Source organism: Zonotrichia albicollis, chromosome Z (assembly GCF_047830755.1).
Source record: "Zonotrichia albicollis isolate bZonAlb1 chromosome Z, bZonAlb1.hap1, whole genome shotgun sequence".
In the NCBI taxonomy this organism is placed as follows: domain Eukaryota; kingdom Metazoa; phylum Chordata; class Aves; order Passeriformes; family Passerellidae; genus Zonotrichia; species Zonotrichia albicollis.
Window position 1 is genome coordinate 32,574,553 of NC_133860.1, and position 23,988 is coordinate 32,598,540.

Consider the following 23,988-nt stretch of genomic DNA (forward strand, 5'->3'; position numbering starts at 1 on the left):
TTTTCACCGAGTTCTGGAGGAAACTTTTGCCTTGCCTGTAGCATTTAACAAAACTCTCACTTTGGACATAAATTAGAAACACCTTCCATGTATTTGCATCAAAGTTGTCCAATGCACTCAGCAATGTAACCATTTGGCTTGCAGTATGATTTGCTAATAAGTAACAGTCCAGAGAGTCAAGAGTTTTTCTCTAAATGTCACTGGATTTCGGGTCAGACTGGAACTGTTCATCATTCTATATTGCTTTCATCTCTTTAAAAGCCAGCGTTTATTTTCATGTGCAACATATAAAGTGGAGAGTTCTTCTTCAGTATTTTCGTGTAGGATGTTGCTGTGTTATAGTCTCCTTTGGCCTCCTGAGAAAGGGAAACTGCTAAATCATGCTTGATTTCTGATTGAGAATAATACAATTTAGCAACAGACACAAAAAAAACCCCTCAGGATATGACATGCAAAAATGTTTATATAAAATATAAGTATATTAGATCACAAAGGAATTACTGGCAATTGTCGATTACTATCTCAATACACCGTTCCTTGTCCTCAAAACCCAGACATAAACTGTGATTATATGAGGTTGTGTTTAGTGTCAAAAGGCTTGCAAAATACAGGGCAATGAGTCTGTACACATTCTCTTCTCCAGTCTTAAACAGCTTGACTCAAGAAAAATATATTTCTCTCTAAGGATGTTTCTCAAGAAACTATACTTCTAGCAGTGGGTGACTTCTAGCTTTCCAGAGGCTGACTGTAGATGTGGTTGTTTGAGATAACTAATGTATGACTTCCTGTTTGAATTTGTGGTAAAAAAAGTAGTAACTTTTACTGTTTTATTTAGTCTTCTGCTAATGATATTCCTGTTTTGAATTCTGTGGGCAATGATACAAAATACATTGAGACTTTCTACAGGTCATGAACTTTTTCTGCAAACCTGTGTGATTTTAATATTTTCACTATGATTTTATTATCATTATTACTATTACAATTCAGCTACTGTGATGGGCTGTTTCATGCTGATATAAACCCTGTTAACCTCTCTTCCAAAGCTGCTCCTGGGACCTAGGAGAAAGTGATACCAACAGTAAGCTCTCTGCCCATCAAAACTAGAGAAATGGTTAGAATTTGAGATTATATTTTCAAGATGCCATCTCTCCATAAAGTATCCTTGTTGTAAGGGATTATTGAAAAAGCTTCTTCTTTACTACACAGTGACTCATACTAAATGATTGTGGTGAGGCATATTTGTGTGTAAAGCAGATAAAACTCATTCTGTCTGGGCACACAGGAAGGGAGGGGAAACATGAGGGACATTGTTTAACCCAAGAGCAGCTCTGTGAACCTGCCTCATCTGGAAACCTCAGGGAGTAGCTGAGATCATGATTTCTTCCATCATTGCCATTTTTGGAGGCTTTTCAGGAGATCTAAGGTGTTTCTCAGCTGGGCTGTAGCTTGTTCCTGGAATCCCTCTGCTGTCTCAGTCCTTCCACCTCCACTCTGGGGAAGCAGTTACCTACTCACAGCAGAGTCCCTCAGGGGAGTCTGGTCTTTTTCCTGCAGCTCTCCCAGTGCATATTCTCCTAGGTATCCTGCTACAGTTCTTGATCAGAAAAACAATCAGGCCCTTTATGGATGAAGAGTGGGCCCCCCGTCCTACAAAATCGACTTCGTCCCTAGTCCACATAGTTGGTTCCTTCCAAAATGGCATGGAATGGCATGCCATTACTCCCAGGCACGTAAGTGCCCAAGAAAAAGCAATTAATAACAAAACCATAGCTAAGTAGAATTGCAATGTTAAATGTCACGATTTATTAATGCTGTTCTATCTTGCATGTTTGTAGTTCTAAGTTTTCCTGTTTGGACAACTGTTCAGACTGTTTGGACTGAAAACAAAGGCTTCTGGCATGATAATGAAATGACTGAAAAATTTAGGTTTTCTGATGCAGCAGATAATCTCATTTTTATTCCAGTGCCACAAACTCAATTATAAACAGTGTTAGCAGGTACACTGAGGCCATTTTGTTTGAGCACGAAAATTGAGGTGAATGGAGTTGCATCCAGCTGGTAGATGGTCACAAGTGCTGTTCCAAGGTTCAGTTTTGCTTTGATATCTCCATTGCCTGGATGAGGGGATCCAGTGCACACTCAGTCAGATTTTGGGTGACACCAAGTTGGATGGTGAGAGTGAGTGTGTTCATCTGCTGGAGGGCTCTGCAGAGGGATCTGGGCAGGCTGGATCATGGCTGAGGCCAATGGTGTGAGGTTCAACAAGGACAAGTGCCAGGTCCTGCCCTTGGGTCACAACAACCCCAGGCAGTGCCACAGGCTGGGGCAGAGTGGCTGAAAAGGAGCTGGGGGTGCTGGTGGCAGCAGCTGCCCATGAGCCAGGCTGTGCCCAGGGGGCCAAGAAGGCCAATGGCATCCTGGCCTGGATCAGCAATGCTGTGGCCAGCAGGGCCAGGGCAGGGATTGTCCCCCTGTGCTGGGCCCTGCTGAGGCCGCACCTCCAGTGCTGTGCCCAGGGCTGGGCCCTCACTGCAGGAAAGGCCCTGAGGGGCTGGAGAGAGTCCAGAGAAGGGCAATGGAGCTGGGGCAGGGTCTGGGGCACAAGAGCTGTGAGGAGCAGCTGAGGGAGCTGGGGGTGTTTGTCCTGGAGAAAAGGAGGCTCAGGGGGGACCTTATCACTCTACAGCTGCCTGAAAGGAGGCTGTGGCCAGGTGGGGGTCAGCGTCTTTTCCCAGGTAACAACCAATAGTGCAAGCAGAAATGAGATCAAGTTGCACCAGGAAGTTTTAAACTGAGCATTAGGAAAAATTTCATCCTGGAAAAGGTTGTCAAGTATTGAAGCACTCTTCCCATGGAAGTGGTGGAATCACCATCCCTAGAAGTTTCCAAAACATGTGTAGTTGTAGCCCTTAGGGACATGGTTTATTGGTGGATTTGGCTTTGGGACATGGTTTATTTGGTGGTTGAGTAAGGTTCTTTCAACCCTGTGATTTTAGTGTACCTCAGCAGGCTGTTGATGTGTTTGCTGTGCCATAAGCCTAACTTATGCCTGAAGGTAAAGGAGGATAACAGACCTGTGAATCACACTTTTTTTTTTTTTTGCCTTTATTCAGCTAAAACATTCCCATTAGTAATGCTGCAACTTTTGTTAAGACAAACAGTGAATGAATCACTGATCTCTGCCCGCAGTAATATAACACACATAAACAGTGCTAGAAAAGGCATTTAGCATGGCCAGGGTACTGTGGCAAAATCTCTGTTTTTTCAAGCATGTGTCAAAGGCTGTGTTTATTTTCTTCTGTTGGGGGAGCTGTCGCAGATGAAGAGCCTTTTTCACCGGGATCAAAATTCTTCTTTAATTGCTTCTGTTATAATCATAATCTTTCTGTTAGCAGGAATTCTTCATAACTGCTGTGAAGCCTACAATGTTGGGCTCCTGGAAGCAAAAATATTTTCTGGTCCACCAAGAGAGCAGTTTGGATATGCAGTTCAACAGTTTATAAATGAACAAGGCAAATGGTAAGCATTTTGAATGGGTTGGTTTAGGTCCAACTAAAAGGTTAAGTAAAAAAATGTTGCAGCTCTTAATATTTCTTTTATAATTCCACATCTCATTTGAAGGGATTCTGGCAAATTTGTCTTTATATTTCAGCTATCTTTTTACAAAGAAATACTTAATGTTATTAAACCAAAAGTTGAGATATTCTAAAAGTGCGTGCATGTGATGGTTCATGCTTTTTTACTTAACACCATGTCTTTCCTTAACCTGAGGTCATTCTTATGGTAATTTTTTTCTTCATCTCCAATACTCTAACTTCCTTAGCCTTACAGTTTCTCTAGAATTTTAACTTGCATTCCTTTGTGTACCCAGAGCATCTTTGTTGCTCTTTATGCTCTTTTATACTCTTTAATATGTGGGTATTTCCCCATTTTAACATTTTTAAGATCAAAACAAATTATTAGGCCTAGTGAGTTCTAATTATTAGTATTAAAATTAAACTAAATGGATATAATTTTGTGTCTGATACAGTATTAACTGTTTGCCTCACAAGGGATGGTGTATTTAGATGTTTATAACACAATCATAGCAAAGTATTGTTCGCAACATCTCTTCAGCTACAAAATTTGACCTGAAGTCCTCTGTTGCCACAACACTGGGCTTGATGAGCAATTAGTAAAATATTTTTTCTAGTAAAGTTGGTTTCAAGAAGAACTTTAACGTATTATTGGGAGTAAGCGCATTTAGCAGAAAACACAGTGTTTCCTCTTCTGCAGCCTCAGCAGGCACACATCTTCAGGTGTCTTTATGTGTAAGGACTGTAAGTCTTAGAAAGCTGTTGAGAACTACTGAACTCTTCAGTGGCTGTTTGTGTATACATGGGTTTAAGTCTGGAGCAGAAAGGCCCACGAGATTGTACATATTATGGTATGCTGAGACACTTCGGACCGGTCATCCTCCATGGACAGGAACTGTGTCAGAACCCAAATAGCCACAAACTGGAAGTTCTGCTTTTGTGACAACACCCTCAGGAACTGCACTTTTTTTCAGTAAAGAGAAAGAAAGATGTCACTCAAGAAAGTGTGTTTTGCCATTAAAATTTGGAAAAGTGGCACAAAGTGACGGAGGCAGCTGAGAGGTTCGTGACCGCGCCGCTGCCATCGGCTGCAGGCACACACATACAGCCCCGACTTCCCAGAGGTGTTGGCTTCCAGGGACCAGGAGACACAGCCAGAGCAGAGCGGAGCTGTAGCCTCTGAATTAATACCTTGGCATTTTCTCTCCCTCAGCTGAGTAGGCTTCCAACCTTCCCCCACTCTTCATCTGATGCTGTGGTGGCTTCTCGCTGCGTTTCTGCCTGCTTTAATTACGTGTTTAGTCACCCATAGATCAGAGATCTCTTTTTAAAAAAAAAAAAAAAAGGCAACCAAACCCCCCTCCCCTCCCCAGGTTCTGTGTAAAGCCATTGAAGGAGAACATGTGCCTGTACTGAACTGAAACATTTTGGCTTCATACATGGAGAAATTGTTGTGTTTTACACTTCTAGCGAGTTTTTCTGAAAGCTTGCAGAAGAAGCAATAGCTGCCTGATCCATTCAAGCTATTTATGTTTTATATTTCCCTCTTTTAGTTTTGCTTCTAATATAAAAACTTCTCCAGTACCACTTTCTCAGATAATGTGTGCTGGATAGAAGGAAAAAAAAAAGTAACTTTGCTTTAACTTTTCCTAACTTACAGAATCATGGAATCAGTTAGGTTGGAAAACACTCTTATGACCATGGAGTTTAACAAATCTTCTCCTAAGTATATGAATATTTTGAATCTAGCAAACTTTTCTGTATGTAGGCACTTCACCATTAGTTCTTTCCCTGCATGGTGTCTGATGTATCTCCAAAAATCAGGGAAATTTTATCAGTTTGTGTTCAAGTAACGAGGACTTGTTAGACACTCTTCAGTGAAGAAAAGCCCTTTTCAGTCTTCCACTCAAAAAATCATTAGGCAAGCTTAAAAAAAAGAGTGAGTCATGTTCTACTGTCTTGTTCTCTTAACTTCTAGGCTATTTTATTTTTCTGGGGACAATAGAGCTTTATCTTGTATGCGTTATTAAAAAACAAACAAACAAAAAAAATTAAAACCCAAAACAAAAAACCCAACCAAGCAGAAAAAAAATAAACCCCAACCCAAACAGAACATTCAATCTCTTTTAAGTTGTTCAGTAGAGTTGTTTTCTCCTATGAGCCATGCGGAGGCTGCGATCCATGCACAGAGTTCTTGTTGACATGGCTGAACTGGGAACAAGATAAACAGTCTGAGATAAGATCAGGGTGATTTTTCTGTCTGACGGGAGCATTTATCATCATATGCTTTTGTGGAGAGATCGTCACTGTGCAGCAAGAATGCGATGTACCAGAAAACTCTGTCCAGGCACAGAGAATGGGCTGCTCACCACACCATGTGCTTACTGGGGTGCCATCTCTCCCCAGAAGAGATTATCCAGAATCTGAGCTCCACCAGAAATTCTGTCACTTCCTAGATTTTGCTTAATAAGTTCACAGGGTGCTATGTGAAATACAGCTTTAAAAAACCTCCTGTATTCAAAGAGTAGAAAGGAGAGCTACAGAAATATAGCACATGCCAGTTATGTTATTCAGCAGTATTTCTGGGAGGTGCATCTCCTGAGGCAGTAAGAACTAAAGAAATTATAAAGAGAGAATTTTTGCAAATTGTTACTGGCTTTCACTTTTTCTTGGAGATGAGTTCAGAGAGAAGAGGGAAGACAGTCCAAAAGGGAATGCAGGACTATTGGAGTCTGGCACATGTTGGGACGCTGTGGCACAAACCACCAAGGAAGACTGTTTGTGTTAGAGCAGATGATCCAGGATAATTGGGCACTAATCCACTGTGCATTGATGAGCCTTGATGGTGTATGATGCTCATAAATAAGCACAAACTTGCAAGTCAAGCATAGCTCAGGCTTTTCACAGTTTCTGATGGGAATTTTAAAATAGGAACTCTTTAATGAATTCGAGGAAAATTGTGAATACCAATGAAATTCATCAATTAGAAAAGCAGTTGGCCATACAAGTAATTAGCCACCGCAGAAACATAATTTAGCTTATACTGTGGTTCTCCCTGTCAAGAGATCACCAGAATCTGAATCTTAAATTTAAACTAAAATTTCTGTTATTTTTTAATCTTTTAGAAAGCCAAATTGTACCCTGTAAAGTTCATCTTGAATGTGCATTCCCTTAACAGCAGCTTACAGTACAGTCTTCAGAGATAACCATATTTACTCCATGTTGAGAGTTGGTTTTATAGCTGTCTCAGGTGAGGAAGATTGAAGAAGTTGTAGATAGCTGTGAAATGCTTTTTCTTACACATGTGTCTTCAGACACATGCTCAGCTGTGTCTGTGCGCTTAGAATTTGCAATTATAAAAATTATTTTGGTTTTGAATTTATATTGTGGTATTTTTGTATTAAAATATTTTGTTTCATCTCACATGTCAGTAATGACACAATATACAGTGCACTTACTGATGTATGTCATAACTATTGCACTACCAAACATAGTTTTAAAAATCATTGCCTAATTCTCACTGGTCACCAAATATAGTGGCCTTTCTCCTGATGATCTGTGCGGCCTTTTCAGACCAATAAGATATTTTGCCAGAAAGACACATTTCTGTATGAACTTCTATTGAAATCAGTACATTTTCAAAGCTTTCTGATTTTAATGAGGAAGGCCATTTCTTTTGAGGATGGTAATTTTTTGATTTTTTTTTTCTCCTAACAGAAGCTGCCATTGTTGCAGCTCTGTCTTTTCAGTGCCAGAACCACTGCTAATGCTGAGTTCTTTACCCAGTTTTGTTTTCCCTGACTGCATGCACCACAGTTTGCCCTTTTCCTGCTTGGAAAAGCTCTGCCTTCTTTTTTCTAGGACTTCTGAGTTTGTCACTCAAATTCTCTTGCCATAGCTCACTGTAGTTTTTGAACTTCTGATTCTTGTTGAAAGGATCAAAAGTTTTAGATGGTGAAAGTGCTTTTATATGTGCAGAGAAGCATCTATGAGCATGAAGAGTTTTCTGGTCTCCATATCTACTCACCATTTCCTGTAATTGTAGGAAAAAGGCCAGATAATCTAAGAGGTTCTTTCTATTCTTATTTTCCTATTAACCATCTTCATGTTTAGAAAACAAAACACAATGCAACACAATAAAAAGCAAATATATGAGAAGAGAGGAAAAAAAAATTAAAAAACCCCAGAAAACACAAAACATGCTCTGACAACAGCTGGGAATTCAGCCCTTTACTATGAATTTGGATTTTGCTTTCTGCTACATCACAGTTTGCTGATTACTAACTTTGTCATGGTGTAATTTCCCAGAAATAATTCCTGTTGCACTTTGATCTGCCACTCCTGCAGCTTGTGTGGTAAGGCCTTTCTGCTGAACTTCATATCACTTCCTAGTGCCATTGCTTTGTATACAGTGTTGGAGAATGATTAGGGAGAAGAATAATAACATCAGTAGCAATATTACATTATATTCACTATAGTATTTTGTGAAGATGGTCTGCAAGGACAAATAAAGAGGTTTTGTAAAAAAAAATATTTGACTCATGGGTGAAAAAGAGCCTTAATTAATACATTATACATGATACAGTTTATTTGGAAACAAGTATTTTAAAGTATTTTAGTGCTGCTTTCTTGCATTCTTTCTTGATATATTCTGTTTCGCTTTGTCTCATGTATCCTGTCTAATTACAGTAAAAAAAAATGTAGTTAGCAGGATGCTAGCCAGATACTCCCTTGCTGTCTTCACTTCTGATGTTTCAGAAAGATACACATGCATTTTCCCAGAGCAGTGTTGTGTAACTCCCTCCTGCAATGGTTTATGTTAATTTTGAAAGGCAAGTAGGACTTCTGATTTCTTACGTAGATTAGGGCTGGTATTAAATATTAAGTAAGCCAAAGAATACAAAAGAAATAGAAATTTTGTTATTTCCTCGAGCCTTTAGGGCTGGCAAAAGTAGGGAGCTAAGCTTGGCATAAGTCAGTTAATAATTTTTTCTCAGGCATGTATTGACAACAGGTTAGACTAGTTAAGTCAAATAATGCAACGGGTTTAATAGCTCTGTTCACTTCTGAAAATCACCATCAGTAACAGTCAGTTCTAAGTGTGAATTCTGTGTATGGAGTGGCATTTTTTGGCTTGCAATATAGGTATGACATTGAGATTCACAGACTATGCAAATCTACAAGGAATACAGAAAAATTAATTCATAAAATAAGTCCCACTAAACTGTGAGGAGTGCAAGGCAAATAAAAGACGAAATTAAATTTCTTTATTTGGCGTAGATTTAAATCTGGGTTTAAAATGAGAAAAGTTCATCTTGTTTTGTCTTACATTTTCCTGTTTGTACCATGCAGCAACACCAAGGTTGGTTTCAGGGGTACCAGTAGCAAAATTATCTTGTGAATATCAAGTTTTAGAAGCGATAGTTCCTTGGTATAAGTGCATGTCTGGATTGCAGTTGATGTTGAGGGCAGAGAAAATGGGAGGCAAATAATGCCCATGGAATGAGCAAAAGTATGCATGCTGAAAAGCAGAGAACAGCTTTTAGTAAACACCAGAGCAGGGATGATGTTTGTCTTGATGTCAGTAGCAGGGGTGGAACTTGGAGTGAGCTTGGATTTAGGCTTGGATTTGGGGTCAGCTAGTGCTCAAGCTTCTGTTCCTCTTCTCCCTCTCACTCACTTTTCTTGTGAGTGAGACTGTGTGCTCCGGGCTCTCAGGAAAACCTGTGGCTGCAGAGCTGTGCCAGCACAACACAGAGATTCACAGTGAGTTTCATACTAGATGGCAGTAGTTTCAGTGGCTATTTCCAAGATACAAGGCCATTCTCTGAACAGTAGCTGTCATCCTGTAAGGACTCCGAAATATGTTTATCTTCTGGGAAACTTAGAAAAAAAAAGTGCAAGTGTTTATAAATGTACACAGTGCAATGTTCAGCCTGACAGTTAATACTGGAAAGCTGTTCCCGTTTCAGATATTGCACACACAGTGTTGCCATCCATTTTAAAGCTGTTTCCTCTTTCCACAAAAAGTCCTAACACTTCTCTCCCATCAGCCCAGTTAGCATTTTATATTCCTGTACCCAACTCAGTAGTACCTAGCAAGCTAACACCATGTCTTCCTTCTCCTTCTTTCTCCCACTATTGACCAGCTCCAGCCCTCTGTGTCACTGCAAGTATTTGCAGATTATGTTATTTGTTGGCGCATGACCAGTGCAGTAGCTGCTTATGAGCTCTATTTGTTTGGTCCTGAGCTGTGGCAGTTCTGGTTTCCACTGTGCTGAAAAGGCTCAGAAACACTAATTAAAAAAACAGGAAAATCAGAGGCCTCCTCACAGCTACTGCAATATTTTCGTTTTAGAGAGGTGTTTGTATGAAGCTAAGTTGCATATTTAGAGATGCTAGAAGTACAAAAAGTCCTGTTCTTGCTGCCTGCATGATTACCCTTTTCCAGCAAGGTAATTGAGAAAGAGTTAGGCATTATAGGCAGAGTTAAAATATCCAGACACACAAGAAAGAGAATCTGAAACCAAACCCTCAGCTGAACTGATAAAATAATGTTATTTGTGTTTGATGAAAGTGAAATAAACTTAAAAAGAAGCTGCAGTTTAGCAGCATTTTCTCTAAGCAAATTAGAGAAAAACTCTTTCATGTGCATCTAAAACTCTTTTTGTCATAACCATTTTATTCAAACTAACATCACAGCAGTAAAATCAGATGATCCCTAGGAAGTTAACGATATATATAGAAATTGCTTTAAAATATAAAAATTTCACAATTTTTTTTAATAGCACCAGGTATAAAGGTATAGGTTAGATACCTATAAAATTTTAGAGAATAGCAATTTTGCTCTGAACAACCTACTGATGGGCTAAAAAAAGATGATTTCTTATTGAATTCAATATTCTGTATTGGGGCTCCATTGCTTGTCTTCCTACAGTCTCCAAAATGCATTACTTACTACCATGGATTGTTCTGCTTGAAAATAAAGTCATGTTGCTGCTGGAGCAAATACCCAGAGCCCCTGCTTTTCAATAATCTGCTTTATTTTTAATAACTCTTGAGTTCATCATTTAGAGACTTTTGATAAAAGAGAGGTGTTCTTAAGCAGTATTCCAAGAAGGTGAGCTAAATAGTTTTGTGACGGCTTTCAAATAAAAGTAAGAGTCTTGAGGGGCAGATGTTGGGGGGAAATCTTTTGGCATATGAACAAATGAGTCAGAGAACATGAATCACTTTGTGTTGCAGGCAGAATTATCATAAGTATTAACTTTCTTGTACAGGATTACAGACTTTATGCAGCAGATTGTTACCACTTGCAGTATTTTCTTTCTGACTCAGTGTTATCAAGGTGTGGTAGTGCTCAAGATCAGACATAAGTGTTTTATTGTTGCTAAGCAGATCCTGTAGAAAAAGCTTCTTATCAGTTAAAAGAATAACCCAAAAGGAATCAGTTAACCATTAACTGATAGAACAATAAGTAATATGTATCTCGATCCCCAACACATATATTTCTGCATTTTTATGTGTCTATATATATTAGAACCTTCACTGTATTTCTTCTGACCTATGACATAATGTCACATTAAAAATGCTACACGTGTTGGAGGCAGATGAATCCCCAAAGGCTTTCCACCAAAGCTGCCCCTGGTGAATCCAGTGCAGTGTATTGACATGCAAGTAAAGCTTCTGAACAGTTCTGGAGAGGACTCCCACACCAGAATGCCTTGGGTGCTCATGAGAGCCTCTCTACCTGCTACCTGTAGTGTGCTGTGCAATGCTGCTGAACTTTTTCAGTATCATTTAGGACATAATCAAGTTCCTTTTCCTTTAGGTTGTTGGTTGGTTCACCTTGGAGTGGCTATCCTGCGAACAGAACTGGAGATATATATGCATGTCCTGTTGGTGTCTCCAAAACCACATGCAAAAAATTGAATTTACAAGGTATGTTCTGACTAACGGTGTCTTGCTACACTTGTTAAGTTTTCCCCTGTGTGTGTATGAGGCCAGTCTACCTTATTAAAACTTTTCTTAACTAGCAGTCTGCATAATCTCAGATTCTGTGAAGGTGTGTGTGTGCTGCAAGGCCTCAGTGCTGATGAGACCTGTGTCTGTCTGAGCAAAAATTGGACCCAGGCCAGGTGGTGCCAGCTGCTGGAGACACTGGGGTCTCGGTGTCACCCCCTGGAGCACCTGGGGTCCTTACCCTCCAGCCAAGGGGCAGGAACACTGTGGGTCCCAGAGCCAGTGGCTAGTGGGCACAGGGCTCCATGCTGGCAGGCGCTTGCCCCTGTCCTCCCTAAGCCAGGTAGGGGTGTGTGTTTGTGCCTGCAAACTAGCTATAAAATGGAGTTCAGGTTGGGATACAGCGAAAATACGAGGCAGCAGGGTGTGTTGAGATTGCTCCTTTGTGTTTATTTGTGGTGCAGATAATTTCTGCCCTCCACTGGCCCTTCCAGTTTTTTGTCTAAAGCCTGATACTGGATCAGAGGAGTCTGGTGTCCTCAGGAATGTAACTGTAGCTACTCAGCTGCATCTATTCAGCCAGCCAAAAACATGCAATATGTAGATTTTTTTCTTCCTCTCTTTTGCCTGCAGCTGTCTTCAGGGCAGATACTCTAAATGGCCATACTTAATTGATGTCTATATTTGATGGTTAGCAATTTTTTTTTCCCAAAGATTGGCTTTTGTTTCTTTTATTCTTTTACAAATTGCAAATTTCTACATGCAGTTTATCTCAGAATTGCATGTAGAAATTTGGAAAAGGCACCTTAGATTATGAAAAATCAAGTTTTTGAAATTAATTCTAACTTAGTAAATTGATTCTACACCTTATCTATTATTCTGTCATTACTTAATTTAATTTTATTTCAGCTTTAATAAATATTCCAAATGTGACTGAAATTAAAAAGGACATGAACCTTGGCTTGACTCTGATACAGAACTCAAAAACCGGAGGATTTCTGGTATGTATCAAGATCATATGCAGTACACACAGAATCTTCAAAAGAGAATCAAGAAACCAGAATTATCCACATATTTTCATAAGTGCAGGCTAAATGTATTTTATTATGCAGCATGGATTAGTACATCCCACTGCACTTACCTAGGGTCCAAAATCAATTGTAAAATGTATCATTAATGCAGGAAAAATTGTGAAGTCTCTCCTTTGTTGTTTATCTAAACATCCTACTTAATGTCTCAGTGATTCAAGTTAGACAATACAGGCAAGAATATTTCCACCATTAAATTATTTAAGGTGGTCTTGTATAGTTCTGATTGTGCTTTCAATGGGCTTTATATAACCTCTATCATTAACACTTGCACAGGCACTGTTCTCCTGAGATATCAGTATTTCTAGCCCCTTTTATTTGGTCAGTGAGCTTGGAGGAGGAGGCATTTTCTCTGTGTATATTTCACAAACCACTGTCCTTGGAGCCTGCTAAATAGAATTCTTACTTGAAAGGAAGTGCATGCCTGTTTAACAAGCTTTTTTATGATCCTAGTCATAAGCACGAAAACTCTTGGTGTGTAGGTGTATTTCAGTATGATGTAGCCTTGTGCAGTGCGTTAGTAAAACAATAAAATACAGAGAGAAGGGCTCTAGGCTGTCCTTAAGCTTTGTATTTTTTGTTGCATCTTCCTAGTAAGCACAAAAGTATTCAAGTGTTTATTATATTCACTAACATGTAGTTACATGTAATACATGAAGTACTTAGAATTATGTCTAATTCCAACCTTTCCAGCAGTCCTCATGGAATTAGTAAAGTTATTAATAACTTCAAAATACAGGAACAGTATTTTCTTGACTTGAAGAAGGCCTTGATTAAAATATCTTATTCTCTCTCTTGAATAATACTTTCAATTACTTTTAATGTCCTGTGCATACCCACTTTTAGTCAGTATGAGTAACTAGAGTGTTTTAAAATATCTCATGCAGGGAAATTTGAATTTTCTAATAATATTTGAACTCTCAGTTAAAAAGTATTTCCTGATCCACAGGTTATTGATTGAGTGTCCTTAAATTAAAAAAAAAAAAAAAACAAAAAAACACCAGCACAAAAAATCAGGTTGAATTCTAAGACATAAACAGTCATGCTTCCATCCAACAGAAGTTCTTTTTTAACATAAAGAGAGTGAGGTTCTGGAGACAGGCGCTTATCTGTGACTCAGCCTCAACAAATACCAAAAGCCCCGTGGTTTAATTGTGGCAGGTATTGAACCCAGTGCGTGGACAGCCTGCTCCTATTTGCAAGCTGCTTCCAGCTGGGACTTTGCTCCAAGACTCTGTCTGTGGCAGCTGGCCTCTGTGATGGGCTCTGTGGGTTATTTCAGGCCTTCCTCCTCCCAGCTCACTGTTCCCCTTCCTCCTGAGGCCTCTCCCAGCCTCCCTCTGCCTGTCCCAGTCTGTGCTGCATGCCCCATCCCTGGGCTCTTTGGCTTGGGAGTGTGACCCAGGCTGGGACATCTGTGCTGCAGCTCCCAGTCCTGCTGGGATGCTGTTTGATGCCAGGGGATTGCTTCCCACAGGTATTCCAAGTGCACGGCAGTAATTTCCCACACGCTCATTACACTTTTCTGAGGCATGCTTAGTCCTGTTGGAGAGGGGCTGAAGAATTTCACTGATGGTTAACAAGGTTTTTCTGGATTTCCCATGTAAATTTTTATCAGTTTGTTTACTGGGCAGTGCTGTGCCTTTAGTTGAAAGAAGCAGCTCTCATCTCCCTGCAGGTAAAACCTCCCTTCTCTATTTGACAGCCCAAACCACCCTTCTCCTTTGCCTTGCTAAACAAATACAGTTTTTTGGCTGAAATGTTCTTTTAAAATAAGTCTCTCTCAAACATCACTGACCAGGTCTCTGCTGTATTCCATGTGAGTCGTTCCCAAGCACTATACAGTGCATTTGGTATTTCCCCAACTCAACAGGTTCTTGTCATGCATCTTGAAGCCGTATTTGCTTTCTATGCTGGCTGCATGCTTCCAGACACTCTGCAGTCATCCAGTGCCCAATCCATCTGCTTCTCTCCCTTCCAGTTTATGCCCACATCTCTTAATGTTAGTCCTGCAGGAAAAGTCTCTGCCGCTTTATAACTTTCTGCCTTTCAAGTTCATCCTTGATGATGTGTGTCCCCCCCCTGTCCTTGGTATGTGATCTCCCCTTCAGTAATGATGCATCTTAAATTTCTGACTGAAGCAGTGCTAGAACATTAATTTCCCCATGTTTTTATTCCTCTGAAGATCAACAAAGATTATTAGAACATGTTTGCTTTTTGCTCCAAGGTTAACATCACAGTTTTCAACTACCAACAATACAGAAAAAAAAGTTAGAAAATGGGCGAATAAGAACAATCTAAAAAGAACTTTAAATTAATTTTAAAGGCCAGTAACCCTCCTCCAGCTCCATACAGATGATTTATTTTGTACCTTTCACCTTGCTAAAAATCTGTCTTTTCAGTAAGAACTAACCATGCTTCATGTAGCAGCTAAAAAAAGCACTTGATCTCAAGATCAGATAATGTGGATATACTTCCTTTCTCATCTGCAAAATCCGCCATCTGGTCAAATATCTTAGGATAGTTTGATGTTGTCTCTCACTGGGAAACCAAGTGGGTGATTTAGCTCATTTTCGATTTTTGAATTTAATTACTTTTTTCTACCCTCTACTATTCTTGAGAGAAGTCCCTCTTATCCTAAATAAAGGTGGGTGCAACCAGAGTGTGTATATAAGGAAACTACAATTTCTCACAGAATAGTTGGAGAGAGGTTATGTAGAGGTTACATTTATTTCCTGGAGTTTATAATGTTTTCTTTTAAGAAGGAAATACACTCACCGACTCGCCACCTCAACCCACACACACAACTCCCCCTATACTCTCACGGCAAGATACTGCCTTAATATATGGTTGATATCAGTACATATAAAGATGTTGGAAGATGTAAATGATAGCAGGATGAAGAAAACACTGCTGTTTACAGAGGTTGTTTCCAGCAGCGAAGCAGGGTCATTTTCCCCCAAAGCCAACGAAACCCCGGGGGAGGGGGGGTGTGCGGCCAGGCAGCCCAGTGAGAGAGCGCTCACCGCGGGCTGCTGCAGTGCACCCTGTAGATGCCAGGTGAATTCCCGTTGGGACGAGCCTTTCGGAGGCTTCCCAGCTGTCGGTCCCCCGCTCGGGTCCCGGTTCCCGGCTCGGGTCTCGGGTCCCGGTTCCCGGCTCGGGTCGCGGTTCCCCGCCCGCCCCTCACGGCGATGCCGCGCGTCCCCCGGTCCCGCCTGCTCGGCGCGCTGCCGCCACCTGGCGGCCGGTGCTGGCGCTGCAGCGCGGGATGGGCGGGGGCCGCAGCGGCGGGAATTCCTTTCGCTCCCTGAGGAACTCTGTGAGAGGGGCGATGCTGGCAGGCCCCATGACCCCCGAGGGCTTTGCTGTCGTCCTGCTTGTGGTGGTTTTGTGTGTAGATATGGTGAGACAAGTGTTGGTTATTTTTATCGTTTCTTTTTGTTGTTATTTTTTAAAGACTTGTGGTCCCTTGTGGGCGCAGCAGTGTGGAAGACAATACTATGCAACAGGAGTTTGTTCTGAAATCAGTCCAAGTTTTGAGATCTTAAGAAGCTTTTCTCCAGCTGTCCAAAGTAAGGCAACGTGTACAAAACACATTCAATTAAAAAAAACCCAAAACAACAAAACCAAACATATTAAAAAAAATCAAGATATACTGTGTGGGGGACTGGTAATTTTGATTTCTTAAAAAAAAATAGTATATGCCAAAGCGGAAGTCCTGGGACTTATATGTAAAGGCTGACAAATTGTGATCCGATGCTGATGTAAATATGGCCTTAATCCTCTGTATTCAGAGGCTTTGCACCAGTGCAGGTTTAAAACCTGCATATGCTTTTATTGAGTTCTCATACTGGCAAAGCTTCCTGAGCTGAAGTGTTGCCTGTGTGAGACCTAAATATACACCTCTGTATTTACCTGAGGTGTGTATTGAGACTGCAAATGCATTTAATGTCCACTTCTTATTTTCGTTTTAGAGTGTTCCTCTGTTATAGATGTTGTGGTGGTTTGTGATGAGTCAAACAGCATTTATCCCTGGGATGCAGTGCGGGCATTTTTGAAAAAATTTGTACAAGGCTTAGACATAGGCCTTAACAAGACCCAGGTAAGTCAAAGACATATTTGAGAAAGACCAAAAAAACCCAAACAAAACCTAAACCAACCAATTTTAAAGAAAACCAAGCCTGATTCTGTGTAACTACGGTACCTCAAAGCCACAGATTACACAGTTAACCTACTCAGTGTTGAGAATTTTATCTCATGGTTATCATATTTCAAAAGGGATTAGTAATTTGATCCAAAATATAAATTAACTGCAATAGAAGTCAATATTGTATCTAGGGAAGTCAGATCTCTTTCAGACATTAGACATAAAAGTAGTTGAAAATAGCCTTTGGGGATGTGATAAAAGTAGAGCAGATTTTAATGGACTTTTCATACAACTTACATTGCAACTGCTGCATCTTTACAACAGGAACTTTTCCTGCTACTTTACTCACTGATCTTTGAGGGGTTTTTTTTCCTTTTGATTTGATGATGGTAAGGAAAATTTTATTGCCTTTTTTTTTGTTTTAAACATCTTCTGTCTTTACAGTTGTCCATTTTCCCTAAACAGTTCTGAGAACAAAGACTGGGGCACTGGAAATCTCTTTCCCAAAGGCTGCTTTCTTCCTTGGGCTACTTTGGAAGTGAGGTGCTTAAAAGCTAGGCTTCCTGCTCAGTTCTTTCTGAACCTCACCTTTAGCATCTTTTCTTTTTTGCCTTTGTTTTTAATGCACATCTTATCTAACATCTTTAGCTTCACCTGTATTAAAAACAAGTAGGGTTTGAAGTGCAGATTCGAAGTGCTGTGAAGTAACTAACCTTTAGAACTTCCTTAGAAGAGATCAGACTGAGGTGCTGTCAGCTTGCAATAGAACTATTGCTATTTTCTCTTTTTTCCCAGAGCTCCTAGTATTATTGCTATCCATCAGCCCTTCCAGAAGTAACCAAGCAAACATTTAATGTCTATTTCAGATCATTTGCAGTAACATACTGTAGTCCATAACAAATGATACAAAAGTGCAAGAGCATTTTAGCTTTCTTTGCTTTTCAAATGTGTTAATATTAATTGGTTTTATATGTGTTGAAAGAGAGCTGTGCCTTTACAGACCTTTTACACCAACCTGACGCATGAGTAAGCATCATGACTCTATGTAACTAATTGTAAAGCATCATAATCTAACACCATTTTTCTTTATTGCATAGGTGGGATTAATTCAATATGCTAATGATCCCCGAGTAGTCTTCAACTTGAATACATATCAAACCAAGGATGAGGTTGTTAAAGCAATGGAGAAAACATCTCAGAAGGGAGGAGATCTCACTAATACTTTCAAAGCCATTGACAATGCAAGGTGAGATGCATTGATGATCTACCGTGCAACTGTTGTAACTTGCCTCACATGGCAGTGGGAACATCTTGAGCTTCATTCCTGCTGGGAAGTTCATGTGCCCAGGGCCTCTGGAGTAGGTTCCCAGCACTAGGCAGAATCCATCAGGTACATTTACAGTGTCCCATGCAGACTGGCACTGGAATACGTAGACTAGAATTGCTGAAAAGCATGTTGTTAACTATTGGGTTGAAGTCTACTCTGAAGGAATTCTGGCACCCAGCAGAGTTGTTATGTCACAGATCTCTAAACATGACAGTGCATCAAACAGAGTGGACAAGGTTTTAGGAAACATGCAAAACCACTGAAAGAAGCAAAGTTTATCCAGGGATTCAGTGGGCTCAGTAACATTTGTGTTTGCAGATCAGGCTTTGGTTGGTTGCAGAGAAAATAAAAACTTCTTGTCTGTTGTCAGTTTATCACTGCAGCAGCATGAGTGTGAAAAAATAGGGAAAATTTAAACCAATGCTTTATGACTCTGAACACATGTATAAACCAGGTCCATCTCAGCAAGAAGATGCTGTTTTGAAGTTTTATCAAGTACAGAACTCTAGGCCAAAATACATGCTGAATCACATGAACTGGAGAATTTGGTTTAGGAACAGGCTCAGCTATCAATGGAATCAATATTTGCAGAAGTATTGAGAAGTCTATTATTAATTCTGTTCCATTTTTGTATGAGCTTGATGATGCCAATTCCTGGTGTCATAAAACTTTAACAGTTCTGATACAGCCCCCTTTTCATTTAGAAATATTTGTACAAAAAAGAAATTGTTTTTCCTGAAGTTTACATTTTTATCAGAAACACCATCCAGTCCTTCCAGCCCTATTTTTTTCCTGCTTCTTTAGGTACATTCCTTATGCACTACAGAAGCAGCTTGCTCTAATTCAGTGATGGGCATATCCATCACAGTGTGTGTGCTGGTTGCATCCATGATGGGTTGATGAGTGATAAACCCAATGTTTTATCACAGACAGTATGCCTTCTCAGCTGAGTCGGGAGGACGCCCGACGGCCACAAAAGTCATGGTTGTTGTGACAGACGGCGAATCACATGATGGCTCCAACCTGAAAACAGTGATAGGTAAATGCAATGAAGACAATATAACCAGATTTGGCATTGCTGTAAGTAATACTGAAATTATACATTACTGCATGTTTGAAGGATTGTTTTGTTATGTATGTATCAAAGTACGTGTTCTATACAAAAGTGGTGTGTAATGCACACATCGTTACACTGCTGAGACTGAAGCAAAGCAAAATTAATCCTCTGAGCTGAGGGAAGTACTGGTCTTTTCACTGGCTGAAAAAGCAGGACTAGAATTGCCTGAGCAACTTCAGTGGTTTTCTCCCTTGCCAGGCCTTATGTTCTTTTCCTGTATGAATGGTCCCTTGCATAGGAATGAACTGTAATAAGCAATTCAGTAGTATGAACAAAGGCAACTTTTTTAAACTATGTAGAATATTTGCTAAAATAACACAGGAAGAAATGGAGTAGCAGCATGATCACTCTCTCTTCTTATTTTGCTGTTTGTTTCTTTACACAAGGTTTTGGGATACTTAATAAGGCATGAACTGGATACTAAAAACTTAATTAAAGAAATCAAGGGAATTGCAAGTCACCCAACAGAGAAGTATTTCTTCAATGTGTCATCTGAGGCTGCACTGCTGGAAGAAGCAGGAACACTTGGAGAACGCATTTTTAGTATAGAAGGTAAAATACTCAATGCGTTTAAAAAAAATACATCAGATTCTCCCAGCTGATGAGCTTAGGATTTTGTTTAGCTTCAGTTTGATGCAGTATTGTGAAAATGAGGGGTAGCTGGAGCTGCAGGCTTCTCCCTGCTTCACTCTACTAAGGTGGGCTCTGGTTTTCACAGGTGTTCCCCCAGCTACTCCACCCCTAATTAGCCTGAGGTTTAAGTTAATTTGTGCAGTTTGGGGAAAACTCCCCAACTAATGAAAATGTCTATCATGTCACAGGCCTCAGGTACAGAGGCTTTTCCATTTGCAACCAAATGTATTTGTTGACACCTGAAGAATAAGGGTATCTTTATGCTTGTGAGCTTCACTTGTGTGAAATCTAAGCTATTTTTAAATTAAAACAAAAACAAACTAAAACAAAACACACCACGAAAAAACCCCAAAACCAAACAAAAAACCCAACAAAAAAACCAGACCCACAAGACAAACCAGAAGACTGGGTTACTGATGGCAGAACTGAATGCAATTTGTGTGGTGCCTACCGGGCCTCCTCCCCAGCACCACCCACACTCCTGTATTGCTCAGAGGAAGGTGTTGCAGAGGTGGCACAGAGATACTTTGGCTGTCCCAAAAGCCAGCTTTCAAATTAAAGTTAAATTGAGACCTTGGCCTTGGAGATGTGTAGCCTGCACTCAGCTCCCTCAGAAGCCTGTCTGCCACTTTCCTGTGCTCAGGAAGAAATCTTCCTGTTTCTTTCTCCTTCATTTAATCTTTGCTAGGCCCATACGGCTGCTCAAAGCCAGGGAATACATCTTTTTACTGAGCAATCCCACTGAATTCCTATCCATCTAGCTTAGGAAATGGATCTCACAGTATTTTTCAAGACAATTGCAACAGTTTTTAGGAGTCCTATATGAAAATAAAAATTTCTGTTTGGAAGTTACGAATATGCAGTCATTAAAGTTGTTAATTTCAGGGTGTTAATGCTTACTAGGAAAGACAAAAAGAGACCAGCCAGAATAGCAAGACTGTGCAAACTGATTCAAGCCATCTTGACCATCATCTTCTGCCCTTTTTTTGGAAGAGACTTACAGCATGGCTCTTGGCTCCGTCTTATAATTTGCCTCAATTGAATCCTCCAAATTTTCTACATTTTACCAGCTCTGATTTTCATTTCTTGTAAATGCTTTGGGCCAGCCAAATTGGTGGATATACACAGTCCCTCTATAGCTAAACTCAGAGGCAACAAGACTGGATTTTGTGTGGTTACATAGAGATAACCATATATTCATGTCTGTTTTACCAGGTACTGATCAAGGTGATACCTTCCAAATGGAAATGTCACAGGTGGGCTTCAGTGCATATTACTCACAAAAAAAGGTATGTCACTCTAATTATTTAATGATACAAATAGATATACATATGTACACATGAGTGTAAGACAAGAGAAATAAAAACACAATGTCCAATTTTAAGAACTATTTACAAGCAGAATATCAAATTATCCTTTTAATTTTTTTACTTAAGTATGTATTAATAAGTATAATTGTATTATAGTTTTTTCATGTACTAATTTTGAGATGTATACAATGCTTTTTGAGAAAATACAATGCTTTCAGTGATTTCTGAGTTTGTGTAGCTGCAAAAATTTAATTCCTCCTTGTTTGTGACTAGCTGTATTGTAAAGCTGGTAGACTGTGGTGATTTGACCAGGAAGGAGTGGGAATTCTGGGATGCTGTGGTCAAACCAATGAATGTTCTGAGTTTGATACTGACACCTGGTGTAGCCAGTGGGGTTTGGACACACCTCCGAGAATACACAGGGGTTAAAAAGCAGGGCTCTGCCCCTGGCAGGCTCTCTTGGGACGTCGAAGCGAAGAGGTCAGACCTCCCCCCCGTCCAGCCGCTGCTGCTGGGCGGGGGAGGGGCAGCCACGTGGTAGGCCCTGGGCCTGGACAGAGATGGGAGGTGAGGAGGCCCCTCGAGGATGGAAGGGTGGAAGATCCCAGGGAGTCAGCCCTCGGGCAGCCATCCCCCCCCCCCCCCCCAGGAGGGAGAGAGAGAGCCGGCGACACCGAATGTGATAGCAGCCGGCCCAGGAGGAGAAGGGGGGAGGAAGAGTGCCCGGCCGGAGCGGCAGCGTGTGTGGGAGTGCCGCAGCTCCGGGACAGAGACTGAAAGTTTTAACCCCTTTCTTTCATGATTGGGGCCTTGCAAAAATGCTAATCCTCCTCGAAGCTGAATAAGAAGGGAGATAAGAGATGAGATGAGACAAGGACCTGGCCCGAAGAACGTGGAGATGATTGAATGGGGAGAGATGATTTGGAGTGGCCTTTTGGCTGGACTTTTTTCTTGTGGCCATGGACTCAGTTGTTCCTGTGACACAGAGACTGCACTTAGGGGGAAGCAGTGGCTCAGAACCAGGACGGTTCATCGTGAGGACCCCCCGGCCCCAGGGGGTTGGAAAAATATGGGGGGGACAGATGTCCCAAAGCAGAGACTGTGCCTTTTTGGAGTGAGACAGGGCATCCTTGAAAGACAACCCTAAAAGCAGCTCTGGCCATGCGCAGTGGTGAGAGCACTGGGCATGGAAGGAAGATGTCACAAGCGGCAAAAGGACTTTTTTCCGGGCGGTGCCGAAGTGACAGGGAAGCACATGAGGTTTCAGTGTGTTTCCAGGGGAAGCCTATGGAACAAGAAGGACTCCTTTCCTCTTCATGAACTGAAGTCTGAGTATACTAAAGTGTGGTGCCAGGCTGGGCAGGTGGTGATTTGGGAGAATGTATCGGATTGGGAAAGTCAGGTAGTGGGGAGGAGGAAAGTGGTTTTTGTAAGGTTTTCAATTTTTTTTTTCTTTTCCTTATAGTTTTTCCCTATTTCCCTGTAGTTTAGGTAATAAAGTGTTCTTTATGTTTAAGCTAAAGCCCGTTTTGCTTATTCCTGGTCACATCTCACAGCAGACACCAGGGTGAGAGCATTTTCATGGGGGGCACTGGCTCTGTGCCAGGCTCAAACCATGACATAGACAGCTACCAAAATATAAATAAATCAAATCTGAAAAGAATTTCTCTATAAATTGTAAAATTAATTATATTTGTTTAAGGCATATTTAACTTAAAAATTAGAACCAAAAATCAGATGTATTTTAGTGCTAATCAACTTTAAGATTATCAAGTAAGTTCTCCTTGCAAAATCCAAATGTGGTTCAATCAGCTTTCAACTGAAAGTACAAGAAGGTTGTTTCTTTCTCATAACCCTAAAGATGAATGAAATAATATTTTATAAATCCCATTTATTTTCACAATTTGAAGTTTTAAATTATGAAGCAGTTGATGCTAAGAAATGGCAAAAAAAATGAGAAACATATGGGCATTTTTTGAGGAAAATTACACATTTAATTTTATTGCAGTTTTCTGTAACAGTATGTCAGTTTAGTGAAGAATTTTAATAACTTGAATAAACTAAACTATGTTTGTTTTCTGTTTGCAAGTATAAGATTAAGTGTTTCTGTATGAAGTATTCTGTATAATGAGCCATGCTGATTTGGATTTTAGTTCTAACTCTTCTCTCAAGAGCATCTCCTTATGTAAAGAATTAAACTGTATTTATTCACATCAGCTTTTTTGTGCTCTCATTGCCACTTTTGTTGTTGAGAAAAAGGGCTTTAGTTTTCTTGTACAGCTGCATTATTGTGATCTTCAGCCTTCTCAGGATCATGGGTGCATAAAAGCATGGACTTAGCAAGCCCAACCCCAGCATGGACAGATGTAGGAAATTATCACAGTGTTTAAATAAACCCATTTTGTCATGAGTTGCAGTGCCACAGAAGCTAGAGCAGTCACTTATCCTCTTGCAGTCGAAGGGTGATAATCCCTTTTAATGGGGCAGTAAAGTCCTGCACCTAAGGAGCAACGATGAGCAGCTCCAGTCAGCTGCCTGCAGGCTCTAGTCTGCATCACTGCCTTAAACCCAGTGATGTGAAATTATACATGGGATCGTCAGCTTTGCTCGCACTTCTCCTAAATCAGGTAGCTCTAAAATGTAGGCTTTTGTTTTTTAAAGGATGTTCTGCTGCTGGGTGCAGTTGGGGCCTATGACTGGAGTGGAACAGTAGTTCAGGAGTCTTCAGACAGAGCCACCACCTTTCCAAGCCATGTGTTTGAGAAGATTCTACAGGACAGAAATCATAGCTCATATCTAGGTAAGGGGCTGAAATGCAAATCTGGA

At 40.5% G+C, this 23,988-nt stretch overlaps 1 protein-coding gene across 4 annotated transcripts in view; it reads left to right on the forward strand.

Annotated features, from left to right (window-relative positions):
• ITGA2 (integrin subunit alpha 2) overlaps positions 1-23,988 on the forward strand; it is a 67,271-nt gene that overhangs the window by 15,619 nt on the left and 27,664 nt on the right. Inside the window, exons 2-11 of one of the 4 annotated variants that reach the window (XM_026795629.2) lie at positions 3,393-3,519; positions 11,407-11,516; positions 12,447-12,538; positions 16,086-16,200; positions 16,603-16,730; positions 17,873-18,021; positions 19,032-19,182; positions 19,606-19,771; positions 21,068-21,141; positions 23,824-23,962. In XM_026795629.2, coding sequence (XP_026651430.1) covers positions 3,393-3,519; positions 11,407-11,516; positions 12,447-12,538; positions 16,086-16,200; positions 16,603-16,730; positions 17,873-18,021; positions 19,032-19,182; positions 19,606-19,771; positions 21,068-21,141; positions 23,824-23,962 — 1,251 coding nt within the window. Of the gene's footprint in view, positions 1-3,304; positions 3,520-11,406; positions 11,517-12,446; positions 12,539-16,085; positions 16,201-16,602; positions 16,731-17,243; positions 17,319-17,872; positions 18,022-19,031; positions 19,183-19,605; positions 19,772-21,067; positions 21,142-23,823; positions 23,963-23,988 lie in introns of those variants that run through there. The other 3 variants (XM_014269593.3, XM_014269592.3, XM_074533492.1) reach the window with 3 other exon arrangements.